The 13,398-nt window shown below is 45.6% G+C and overlaps 1 protein-coding gene across 1 annotated transcript in view; it reads right to left on the bottom strand.

Moving 5' to 3' along the window:
• Positions 1–998: 998 nt before the first annotated feature.
• The window catches only part of LOC144937266 (titin-like), a 51,581-nt gene continuing 39,181 nt past the window's right edge, over positions 999–13,398 (bottom strand). Inside the window, exons 20-27 of the mRNA XM_078864678.1 lie at positions 11,489–11,755; positions 10,050–10,322; positions 8,815–9,078; positions 8,285–8,545; positions 7,626–7,886; positions 4,941–5,204; positions 3,539–3,803; positions 999–1,946 (exon numbers count right to left, since the gene is read on the bottom strand). Coding sequence (XP_078720804.1) covers positions 3,541–3,803; positions 4,941–5,204; positions 7,626–7,886; positions 8,285–8,545; positions 8,815–9,078; positions 10,050–10,322; positions 11,489–11,755 — 1,853 coding nt within the window. The 3' untranslated portion in view covers positions 999–1,946; positions 3,539–3,540. The remainder of the gene's footprint in view (positions 1,947–3,538; positions 3,804–4,940; positions 5,205–7,625; positions 7,887–8,284; positions 8,546–8,814; positions 9,079–10,049; positions 10,323–11,488; positions 11,756–13,398) is intronic.

Here is a 13,398-nt window from a genome sequence, read left to right on the forward strand (position 1 = left end):
TTAAATTTTCTTTATGGGTTACCATGTGTTTCGTTAAGTAATACAATGATATTGAATACTTTACCTTATTTAGGTCAATCATATGACCATCTTCTGCACATATATAGTTGAAAATGGACTTCAAGATGACTAGTTAGCACTTCACAAAAAAACAAGTTGATGAAAATAGTTTTACTTGATTGTTAATCTCATTGGTTGGGATCAACACAGTTAAGTTTTGTTGTAAGGGGCCTCCTGTATACCAGTACCTGTAGGTACACTCAAAGCTGTATCAGGGCTATATTTTCCTGGCAGTCATTGATAATATAATGGTTGTAAATAATTGCCATTTTATTTACTCATTAGGTGGCCACTCCCAGCATTGCAAGCCCAGTGGCTCGCTTAATCTCCTGCACATATGAATGCAACATATCTGAACCAGTCTTAGGCCCTCTCTCCACCAAATCTGCGTGGCCAGCGAGGTTAACGAGGGTCAAATAACCCCAATGACTGACACAGCATGGGGGAGGCCTTCCAGGAGCAGATAGATAAGGTGCTGTGAATATTTCTACTTTGCATATGCTTTGTGGAGGCCATCTTGCCCGGTAGTGCTGTGGAAAAGTGCTCGATTCTATTCGAGGGATGTGAGTTTAACTCAGATTTGGGGTTGACTTAGCAGAGGTGGGACAAAGTCATTGTTATGCAAGTCCAAGTCGAGTCGCAAGTCATCAAATTCATGACTCGAGTCTGACTCGAGTCCAAGTCACATGACTCGAGTCCACATTTCATAGGTGGGACAAAGTCATTGTTATGCAAGTCCAAGTCGAGTCGCAAGTCATCAAATTCATGACTCGAGTCTGACTCGAGTCCAAGTCACATGACTCGAGTCCACACCTCTGTGACTTAGCCCATCACCCCTCTATGGTGTTGGGAATTCAACAGTGTTCATCTTGTGGAGAGACTTCTTTTCGCCACAGGAATGTGGAATTTCCGCGACTGACCACCAATGCAGACGAGCACAGACTAACCCTTGTGTTTTTTTAAATCAAGTAGTGAGTTAGGTGTTATTCTTTAATTTATCATAAAATAGGCTTTTATTTGCAAATAAAAGTTATCTTAGGACATTCCTAATGCACACAGTATTTACTGTTTGCAAAACATACCTTTTAGCTGAAGCATTTACCAAAAACCAACCTCATAACAGTCTTGAATTTGTAATAATGTAAATACTATAAAAATATCGGTTTAATTGTTTGCTTGTATTCATGCAGTAAAATACATTGAGGGCCTCCTAGGAATTCAAAGTCCGTTGTAATTACTTGTCCATCAGTACGTTAAGGTGTTGGGAATTCACGGCCAAGTTATTACATCATCTTCAGCTATGAGGGAATGGAAGAACGGTCTCTTCACTCACTCTTCCACGTAGAAATGCAACCACATTTTCATATTTTAATCATTCATTTGTTTATGCTACCAAGGACATTCTTGTGCATCAGTGGGTGAAACAAACATCAAGCCATGTGGCTCTTGTCCGAGTAAAACAGCTGATGGCCCATATTTGGTGAAAATGTCCTCTACATTTCCAGGCGCTCGGGAAGCTCACATGCTTATACAATACGTGTCTGTCTCTAGTTTTTAGTAGTGTTGAACGCAATCCGCGATTCTCCTTGCCACGTTACAACTCTAGCTAAATTCTTAAAATAGTGGACATCCGTGCTGTGATCCAAAGCAAGGTTTCAAAGTACCCAACTGCCACATTAAAGTCAATCATTCGACATCATTAACACTGCCTTCTTGGTCAACACATTTCATTCGGGGGTTATCCTTTATAGCCAACGTAATGTTCATTTCATGTTTTCTGCACTATTCAAAAACAACATCCAGATTCATTTTATTCCGCCACCAACGTTGACATCGCGCTTTCCAACTTCACACTTCATGACCACGTGATTTGTTCTTCAGTCAACCTGCCAGAAACAAGGACGTAATAACAATGACACTTTTCGATTTAAAGCTTTCGTGACTGCAGGGATTCATCTTCTTGGTTCTTTCGGTAAAGTCACGTAGAATGGAGTCTGAGACTCTGTCTACTCGACAGACCTGCTCTCCACCTGAGGACGGCTGCTTGCGTTGTGGCCGAAACGTCGTGAGGATTATTTTATTATGTTTGATTTTTATTATTTTATTATTTCCATTCTACGTGACTTTACTGAAAGAACCAAGCAAATTACACTTTTATCGACATTGCAATAGTAAGCGCAGGTTTGATATTTTATTTACACGCATTTTTAAGGTCACACATAATGATCCACCTGAATTATGGAAGGCCAGATTAAAGAGGTTTCACCAAATGCATTATATAAATGAATTAAAAAAACATATGGTAAGTCTCGATTTAAAGCTTTCGCGACTGCAGGGATTCATATTCTTGGTTCTTTCGGTAAAGTCACGTAGAAGGTAAATAATAAAATAATAAAAATAAAACAATACAATTCTCACGACGTTTCAATTGCAACACAAGCAATCATCAGGTGTGAAAACCACAGCAATATTTTTTTTCAAAAATTTTATTGCTGTGGTTTTGCAATCGAATCGTCGTGAGAATTTTATAGTTTTATTTTTATTATTTCCCTTCTACGTGACTTTACCGAAAGAACCAATAATTTATGGTAAGTCCTCGCTCGCATGTGGTGTTCGCGCAGCGTGTTTTTCGCTATAACGCGGTTCTTCCATTTAAAAACACTTTTCGCACAACGCGGAATGCGCACCCTGTTATATCGCGGTTTCTGAGGGGTCGAGGACGAACTACTTTCTTAGCGGTGCAGTGATACGGCACGTGGAGTGATACAGTCCCACTGGGGCGTACCCTCAGCTATTTGTCCCACCATCTCACTGTATGTGCATTCATCGTATCTCGCCAAACTTCATCGTTACATTATTTATGGGGAAATAGTTTTTTCTGAAAGCGTTTTGCGCCTCACGCGGCACTTTTCAGGAATGCATCTACTGCCTTAAATGAGGACTTGCTATAATACACGAACACCGATTGTGGCTGAATGACGGGCTATATTGGCTCCCAAACTGGGGTTTAAATATGAAATCTCTGTCAAAGGCATAATTAGCCGATCATCCCCCTGGCATAAATACAAATATTACCAATTTACAGGAAGTTGAGAGGCGCGACAGGTATACTGAATATTGTGTTCATCGTCAACCCTGCCTGATAACAGAAAACACATATAGGAGGCTTACATTTTGGACAAGGGTCTTTCTGCTAAAGATTGCCAATTTTCAAATTGAACCTCAAATTCAAAGTCAAATAGCACCCCCCAAAAAAATGCAATTAACAATGTCAATATATATACACCCAGGAGTATCAGTGTTATCCTCTCGTGGACATGGGTGTTTGCTGGGTATTCAGTCTTACTTCCTTGATGCAAAATGACTAACAAACGAATCAACCTTCCAAAGCAGGAACTGTGAAAAATTCGTAAAACTCCTGAGTTTAGGGGGCAAATAAAATACTCGTTATTACCAACAGAATGAGGATGCACCTCACCTTCAACAGAGAGAGAGCTCAGCTGAGACTGCCGTTTGCCCAATGACGGCTGTGTAGGTCCCTTTGTCCTCGTCGCTCGCAGCCAGCACCTCCAAGCGGTAGGTCTTCCCCTCGGCACTGAGCCGGTACTTTCGGCCGGACTTGACGGCCTCTCCCTTGTGCAGCCACTTGACAGCGATGCCCTCGTGGGAGAGGCCCAAATCCAGGACTCCGACTTCGCCCTCCGTCACACAGACGTCCTTCATCTTGCGTACCACTTTCACAGCTGTTAGAAACGGCGGGGATGGATGCAGTTATGCTAGAAGACTTTTCTTTTTTTAATACATCAAAGGCATTATTATTATTATCAAACAAAGCAAAACGATAATCGTTTTTTGTGTTAGATCGTGTAAATATTAATGTGTCGTTAAACCCGCCACCACCCAATTCAACTAATTTGTAAGGTTTAGCACGTAAACAAAACATGCCAATTAGTAGTTCAGCACACTGGTGTGTTGGAGAGTAATCTCACAACATTTACTATTCGAGTATGACGTTTCGCCAGTAATTACAACTAGCCTCATTAGGCGACAGTCAGAATTGTGGATACATCCCCCTGTTTGGGTCTTAAATTAAAGAAAACGACCTTTTTTGTTAAGTTTGACCATTGCATAATTTTCACGAGTGTGTAAGTGTCTCCCAATATGTATTGGGGAGTAAATCTATACAATACATTTTTATAACCACATTTCTCAAGGTACTGTTTGTCACGTTATCACTCCATGTGTTCAATGTGTAATCAGATTGCAATTACTTAGCATGTAGTTGCTGATTACACTTCACAATTGTTTAAAACACATATGAAATGGAGAAATGATGATATCAGCAGCTTTGTCTTCTTGGTTCTTTCGGTAAAGTCACATAGAATGGAAATAATAAAATAATAAAAGTAAAAAATAATAAAATACAATTCTCATGACGTTTCGGACATAACGCAAGCAGCCGTCCTCAGGTGAAAAAACAGGGCTGTCGGAAAGACAGCGTCGTGGCCGAAACGTCGTGAGAATCTTATTTTATTATGTTTTTTTTTCCCTTCTACGTGACTTTACCGAAAGAACCAAGAAGATGAATCCCTGCAGTCACGAAAGCTTTAAATCGAAATTCAGCAGCTTTGGTTAAAGAGACGAATGCAATAGTCGTAGATCACGCTACAAAGCCTACAGTAAGGATATTTCCACTTGATTTTTTCATAGGTAAAATGGAATACATGTTCATTCGAAGAGTTCGAATAAGTTGGCCATGTAAATATACTGCACGTATTTGAAAATACTAAACATGGGATTATGTTACATAAACGCTAACCAGATATCTCATTCGGGTTCAAAAAATAAACTTCCCACAGCACAAAGGTGCAGACTCCTACCATCCACGTGCAGCCGTGCATTGGCCGACAGCTTTCCCAGCTTGAAGTTGTACACGGACTCGTCGCCGAGACAGCAGTTGTTGATGCGCATCGTGTGCACGGTGCCCTCCGCCCACATCTCGTGTTTGTCCCCCGGCACGAGCTCCACGCCGTTGCGGATCCACACGCCGCCCGCCACGTCCTCGTGCGACAACTCCAGCGTGAAGATGGCTGCACGCGTCTCCAGCACCGACACGGCCTTCAGCGTCTTCTTAATCTTCACAGCTATGGCGGTGGTAAAGAGCAAAGGCAGCAGCAACCCACCAGCAAAACGGTCAGGTGGCAAGGGAAAATCGTAACGAAGGTCAAACGTCGTGTCAAAGAGCAACAGTTTGGAAACGCGAGTCTTATAAGTGAGCACGCTGCTCGAAAATTAATTCCTTTCTCTTGATGTTGAACTTCTTTCTCACCGTATGTACCATGCTAATCGGAGGTGCGGGATGTCTAAGTCAGGCTGTAATACGTTGCTTTGGAGGCAGGGTTGGTGGACCATGCAGATTCTGTGCAACCTACAGTGAGTGGTATGCGATGGCCAGTGCAACGTGTATGATGGCAACACATCACAAATTCTCCGGTCTTTCTCCACATTCTAAACACTACTAATATAATATGGTGCCCTGGTGGATACATGTATAATGTATGTTGGCGGACAAAACAATGGTTGCCCTGTGAAGAGACTAGCGACTCCCCCAAAGTGAAATTTCTTTAAGTGGCCCGGGATTGCCAAGATTGGTCACTGAGAATTTCGCTGCACTGATCTGTCTGATCTTCGCAATATATAAACACAGCAGGGGGTGCCTCACTCTATGAATAGTCTCTTTTAGAAATATCATGTCACGAGGTCACCGTGACATCGCTGAAAAAAGAAACAAATCTAATGATTAGTTTCACATGGTGTCTTTCATGCAAATTACATCCCTCACTATCGCTGGAGGAACCACCGAGCAGCTATAAGGCTGCCAGGCGGTGAGCCGGTGCCAACAGCCACTCTGCTTAGCTACCGGCCATAGCTGTCAACCCATAGGGTTTACCCGTATTCTTGTACAGGGAAATTGAGTTTTCAGGTTCATACGGGCACATTTTTGTTGTCTATTTGTTTGTGTTTCTCCTTTGTGATGGGACTTTGTAGAATGAACGTTGAGATTTATAAGGGCACGGGGTGACCGATAAGGTCTGAATTGGTCTGTAATAAGGTAGGCACTGATAAGGGGTTGACAGGTATACTACCCATCTGTGTTAAATATAAAACTACACATAAAATAAAACAAAGGCACATTCTTTTACTTAAAATGGCCTCGCAATTATGCCTGCATTTAACTTTGTAACGTTGTTGAAACATTGCCTGATGACTATCACCCCCAAACATAACCTAGATGTCCCCCCGTCAAGCTGCACCTTCCCGGGCTAGGTCACTAGGCCACAGGAGGTAGAGGGAGGCAGGAATGAGCTTGTGGAGAGAGTCAGAGGAACACAGCGATAGAGCAAGGGTTTTGAGCCTCATTTAGAATATCGGGTGTGGAGACAGGTGGTTCGGATGTCGGCTTGTCTCCTGGGCCATTCCCATGGCATGGGCCATGGCCCAACGCAGAGCTAATATTCTAAGGGGTCATGGAAATAAGGCCATAATGGCCAAACCACACACATCATAATTAACACCATTTGTACTTGTGCAGCCCCTTCGTCAATCAACTGCTGGAAGAGGGCCTCCCCAAGGCGTGCAAGTCATGAGGGTTAATTGACCGTACTGCACCGCTCTGATCAGTGTGGATTGGTGAAAGTGGGGAGCATAGACGTCGGAGCTGCTACACTGCACTCAGCTGCCCATTATGCAGCCCTGCGGCCAATAACAGCCAGTCAATGCATGGCGGTCACCTATCCAAGCACTATCTAGGCTCAACACTGTTATTACCTCATGAGATTACCACCTTTTCCTGATGACGATTGCGTGTGTTGCGATCGAAACGTCGTGGTTTTTTAAAATTGTATTTACTTTATTACTATTATTAACCAAATAATATTATGACACAGTAAAATGATTGCTTAGAATGTATGTATGTTGAACTTCTTCAACATGTTAATCAGTGGTGCGGGAGAAGGACAACAAACTAAACACAAGAAGCAGTGGTAAATAAATCTGTTTTAAATCTTGATGTAAAAGTGCATAGCTCCAGTGGCTTCTTAGTATAGGAAGAGCATTGCAGGATGACCGCAGAAGCACATCTGAAAACCCGCAATGAGGTGACTGTCTGTGTTCGATGGTTAGCCAAAAGCCACTGCAAGGATGACTGGAGTTCGCGTGATGGTTTATGCTCCTTAAGGAGCTCAGCAAAGTGTTGTGGTTAACTTCTGGCAAGCACTTTATGTGTAATGAATGCGACCTTACTAAGTAAGGCACAACACAAGGTCATTGACGTAGATACAAATAGGTAGTTGATGTAGACACGTGTTAAAGTTCATTGACGTAGATACGTGTTAAACAGATACAAATAAGTGATACTAATATAGATACCATGAATAACACCGTTATTTGTCTGCCGTCATTTCCTCCCGTATGCAACGCCTGTACAATTAACATTTACGCAGTGTCTAAACGCGACCGCGTCTTCATGTAAGCACGAGCCGATGACGGGGGGGAACGACGCTCACCGTCCACCGAAAGCCGGGCGGATGCCCGCGACGAGGCCACGTGGCACGAGTACTCGGCCACGTCGGCCGGTCCCGCGTTGTCGATGACGAGGCGACGCAAGGCGCCGTCGCTCTCCTCGCGCACGCGCCCCCCCGGCGCCATCTCGCGCCCGTCCTTGAGCCAGCGGCACTCGCTCTGCGCGTTGTGCAGCTCGCACTCGAACACGGCCGCCTGCGACTCCACCACGCACGAGTCTTGCGGCGGCACCGCTATGGCGCTGCCTGCGAACGACGAGCGGCGAGCGACGGGGAGATCACCGCCCCACCGTGTGCCGCGGGGGAAGCGTCAGATCGAGCGGTGGGTGGAAATGTCGGTGGGGGTTTGTGCGATGAGCCTAGTGACCCAAAATATCAGAGGCTTTTTCATTTACACAAACAGCATCGGTTATATTTCCTGTAAGTACATAACGCATGCAAGACAGTCGTATCTCAGTGATTTCCTGGAATGTGCTTTTGGCGGTTTGCTGAAAATACGTTTTTTCATGATGTCCTTTTAAATGAACAATGCTTCAAACCAACGCTGGCGTGCCTGGGATACACAACCGAGATAAGTTAACTCTGCAACGTTGCAGATGTTCCAGTCATTCGGTTCCACCTGCCACTCGTCGTGCTGTGCTCACCGGTGACCATGAGGTTGGCGGAGCTCTGCTTCTCCCCGGCTGCAAACGTGTAGAGGCCCTCGTCAGACTTGCTCACGCCCAGCAGGGTGAGGCGGCACACCTGGCCCTGGATCTCCAGCTTCCAGCGTCCGCCGGGCCGCAGCTCCCGCTCGCCGAATGTCCAGCGCGGCTCAATGCCGGCGTGCGACACCTCTGCCTCCAGCGTCACGTCCTCCGTCTCGCAGCACGTGCGCTCCTCCAGCCCCCGTACGATGGACACGTCTTGCGTGGTGGGAGAGGGGGGGGGGCGCGACGGAAGTTCGGTTCGTGTCCACTCTGCGTGCTTGCGTGGACTGTGTTTGCTCACCGTTCACTACTGAACATCTGTGAAAAAAAGCTTTGTAGCTCATTGGATTCCTCCAGTATAAATAAATATTCTGATTCTGACTCTATAGACATGCAAACTTAAAATAGAGAGGCGTCAGGGTCGGGATCAAACCCACGACCTCCTGCATACCAGGCGAAGTAATTGACATCTCACATCAACGCACCTCTGACATCGAGCACGCAGCTCGTGAAGGCGTTGCCCGCCTGCAGCGTGTATTCGCCCGTATCTGATGCGAAGACGCGAGAGAATACGAGGCGCTGCTTGGTTCCCTTGACGACGGGCTGCACACGCTCCCCGAGGCTTAGGGGCTCCCCATCGCGCAGCCACACGCGGCTCTGCACGTCCGCGATGGACAACTTGGCCTCCAGCACCACCCGTGTGCCTTCCAGCACATCCTGATCTTGCAGCTCCCTTGCCACCTCCACGCCTGTTGTGAACAAGAAAACATTTGCACAGTGTGAACTCTGACCAGGGTTGGACTGGATCATCGGCAAACTGGGAGTTTGCTGGGTTAAAGCAATCCTAGAAGTGGGCCCCGTCACGTTAAATCTCAAACCTTAAATAGGCGGTGGCCAATTTAAGTAACGTTGAGTGTGACGCTGACCACATTTCGACTTACTGACAAAATGTTTGGTTGCCCATGGGTCCAAAAGAACGTGCCTCTGTGAAACGGACCGGTCCATTTATGTAAGGGTTGCACGCGTCCACGTTTAATCTCGACAGTCGATGGAATTAACTATCGTGTTGCGATTGCTGCAATGGTTTTGTGGAGGTTTTTTGGCAGCTCATTCCAACCCCAAAATTGGCCAAACGTCCCAGATTTGAGCTGTGACAACCAGTGCGCAATGACACATACTCGTGAAGTACGTCACACGATCACAATCAGATTCAAAATGTCTCAAATGCTGTCGTAAGTAGTAAAAGGGTGCTCGTCGCCATTGGTGACCTGAGCCAGAGGTGAAAATGTCACATTCATATGGCAGTGGCCAGTCAATCCATAAGACAAACAACATTTTCCTACTACAACGTGATGATAATTTCATTCAGTGCAAACGGATGATGGGCTGAGTCACCACCTGACAGGGATTTGAACTTGTCACCTTTGAATTGTGAGTCAAGCACACTGTTACAGCGCTACCCAGTTTGGTTTAAATACATGTTTCCCTGCTCAAAAGACCACTGAAGTACTCTTCTCTGTTAGTGGCTTGAGCCCGGAACGTAAATCCCACATTCACTTGACAGTGGTCAGTTTCCTATGGGACCATCATACAAGCAAAACTTTTTTTTGTTAATAGGGAAGACCTTATGCACAATTTTCCCTTAAATGTGGTACACTAGTGGCAGAATAAGGCCGCGCTGCAGACCGCCTGGCAGCTACCATGGAAGCCGAATCCTTACGCTGCACAGAGAGCCGTCCAGCCGTGACGAACTGGAGCTTCGGGACCTCGAAGGAGTATTCCCCGCTGTCAGCCAAGCTCGCATTGTCAATGCACAGCAGGTGGGACTGCTTCCTGGAGCAGAAGGAGATGCGGCCCCCAGGCGTGAGCTCGTGGCCCTCCCGGCACCAGACGCCCTCCACCGCCTCCTGCAGGAAGCGCACCTCCAGCTGGACGGCTTCACCCTCGCACGCCGCCGTGTCTCCAAGGCCTTGCAGCACCGTCACCGGGCGTACTGCACGCAACGCACGCAACGCAGCAACGGGCAAACAGGCACGTCAGGATGCGACGTACACCACATGCACGTGCATATCATCCGTTTGCCCAGTCCACTGCTGGATGACAGCCTCAGTTACGTATTATAATGCAGGTTACGGGTGGTGAATTGACCACGCTTTGCGATGTTGGTCAAGGCCGGATTGGTGAAAGTGGAGGGCATAGACTTTGCAGCATGGTACAGTACAACAATTAACTTTGCTGTACTTGCATCGTCTTGACAATGTAGCCCCGCAACAGCCTACAGCACCTGTTTTATTCTTCAAGCATATAACACCACCGTGTTTTGATTGTGAGCTATGGTTCTCCTGCCTGATCTCTCTGCAGGATCACATTATGGTAGCACCTCATCACTCTATCGCTCCCTCTGATATGAGATCCTTGTACATTAACTTTGCCACATCTCAGCTCGACGATTGTAACTCCCAGGCCTCCCCACTCCATGTTGTCCACAATACTTAATGGGAAATTTCCCCTCCTCAGTTACTGCCTCTATTTTGTGTCGCGGTCTGTACGGCAGATTCTCTCCCCTTATTCAAGTCCAATTTCAAGAGTTTCCCATTTTCATCTGCCTGTTTATACAAACTGACTTCAGTGGCACTTTACCGTGCTGTCATTTCCTCTTCCCCTCTTACCATGTAGCCCATTACCCATAAAAGCATCAAATTTGAAAGATTAAAAAAACATCCTAAAGAAAAAAGATTCGACTTTAAGCTGCCCTGACATCCTATAAGTACGCATTGTGAGTTGTGGTTGCGTTCAGATCGTTTAAAACTAATCTAAAAAGTATGAGTTCTTTTTATATTATGGCAGGTAAGGTCCACTGAGATATATAGTTATTTATCAGAAGTAACCTGGCCACAAATGATAGCTCAACGAAGTGACTTATCAAGTAGAAATGTATAGCAGGCCAAGACTCAAAACGCACGTTTCTAACTGTGGAAGGAAAAGCCGGAGGACCTGGAGACAAATCCATGCATCCATGGGGAGAATACGCAAACTCCAAATACATAGCAGGCATCTGGGTCGGGATCGGGATCGAACCCACAACCTCCTGCATACCAGGCGAGGGAGTTAACATCTCACCACCAATTTGGGGGGTGGGGGGGAGGGGGTGAGCCTCACGTTGCATGGAGAGTATCGCGGTGCTCGTCAGGCCGTCCACGTGGAAGCTGTACTCCCCCTCGTCGTCGCGGACGACGTCCCGCACGACCAGGGTGTGTCTGCCGCGGCGCGACGACACGTGGTACTTGTCTCCGTGCTGGAGAGGACGGTCCCCGTGAAACCACTCGCCATCGGCGTCCTCGCGTGACACCACGCACTCTAACTCGCCGCTCAGAGACTCGGGCACCTCCACGTCCTCCAGCTCCTTCAGTATCTCCAACAGCGTCCCTGCCGTGCACGGGCGGCAAAATGAATTCGAAAACTCAAGTCGCGTAAAACTTTCCCTGGGTGGCTAAACGGCAAGTCGAACTGCATTTGGCAATGTGATTTGTAATTTCATCCTTATCTGCGCATCGATAGTTACATTTTAATGTGCACTTTTATTGAGGGATTTTGTATTGCCTTGGTGTGGTCTGGGATTGTTCTTGCTGTTGTTTTGCTGCCTTGGCCAAGCTTGGAGATTGGTGAACTTATATACTTTATTTATTTAACGTATTTTTTTTTAGTGATTCGCTTACCTTTCCTATACTTTTAACTCCTATCATTTTTGTATTGTTTGTTATTGTAACTTTCTGACCTGCTCCTACTGGAAATCTGCGTAAAAGAGCTTTATAGCTCAACGTATTAAATAGAGATTCTGATTCAAAGTGTCTCCATGCCTGAATGAGCATTGGAGCGGCATGGCTGGCACACCCAAGGCGGTGGTAGAAATACCATTAGTGGCCAGTCTCCCTGACCACTCATGGCTATCTACTATGTGGTACTCATCTTCTTGGTTCTTTCGGTAAAGTCACGTAGAAGGGAAGTAATAAAATAATAAAAATAAAACATTATTATTTTATTATTTTATTACTTCCCTTCTACGTGACTTTACCGAAAGAACCAAGAAGATGAATCCCTGCAGTCACGAAAGCTTTAAATCGAAATTTATGTGGTACTCATTTTGTAAAATTTTGCATATGGAGAGATGATAGGCCGAGCCGCTATTGTCTATCCTCTCGTAAATAGAAGACAATGTGTGAGGGCATGTGCATGCGAGTACATGTGTAAAGGAGAGCCGACACAAGATTGCAGGGGTTTCGTCCTTTAATCCTTTTCTCCCATCCACACCTGTCCCCAGCCGTCCCAATATCGTTCCCGCCAAAGGCCCCCCTTTCCCGCCCGTTCTCCCCTTATATCTCCTCGATCACCCCTCCCCCTAACCCACCTATTGGTGGGAATCCTTCCACTGACACCCCTACACATGCATCACCCATATTGGTCATTGCCATATATTTGCAGAATTCTGATCAGTGTCTCCACATATAAATTCATATATATTTTAGTTCAGTGGCCTATTGGATTTGAAGATCAATATTATAAAGTAGTATGACCCTTGGGCTACACCCATTTCAAACCTTTAAAACAGCCTGCCTCAGCAGCTGTCCCGCTATTTTTTCTCCTGATGATGATTGCTTGTGTTTCGATCGAAACATCGTAGTTTTGTGTTATTTTTGTTGAACCTATCTACGTGACTTTACCGAAATACCCAAGAATATAAAGTAGCATTCGTTTTGAAAACACGAACTCTGGACTGGTTTTGACGATTCGTGGTCTCATTGACAGAGCAAGGCTTGTTAAATGCTGCTGGGTTACCAGACGTTATTGACAAGAGGAGTCCATCTAAAATATTGGACCTCATTTAACCCAAAAAAGCAATATAACAAACTGGTGGTGTAACGTTAAAAGCTCCAAATAAAATATTATCCCATGGAGATGAAATTACCGTCTTTATTTCTCAAAGCTGGGCTTCTTGAGTAATTTTTTTTACAATTTTTGCCTACATTTCATAGTAAACTGACATTAATCAAACGAGGGTGGTGAACTGCTCT

The sequence above is a fragment of the Lampetra fluviatilis genome, chromosome 2 (assembly GCF_964198595.1).
Source record: "Lampetra fluviatilis chromosome 2, kcLamFluv1.1, whole genome shotgun sequence".
Lineage (NCBI taxonomy): Eukaryota > Metazoa > Chordata > Hyperoartia > Petromyzontiformes > Petromyzontidae > Lampetra > Lampetra fluviatilis.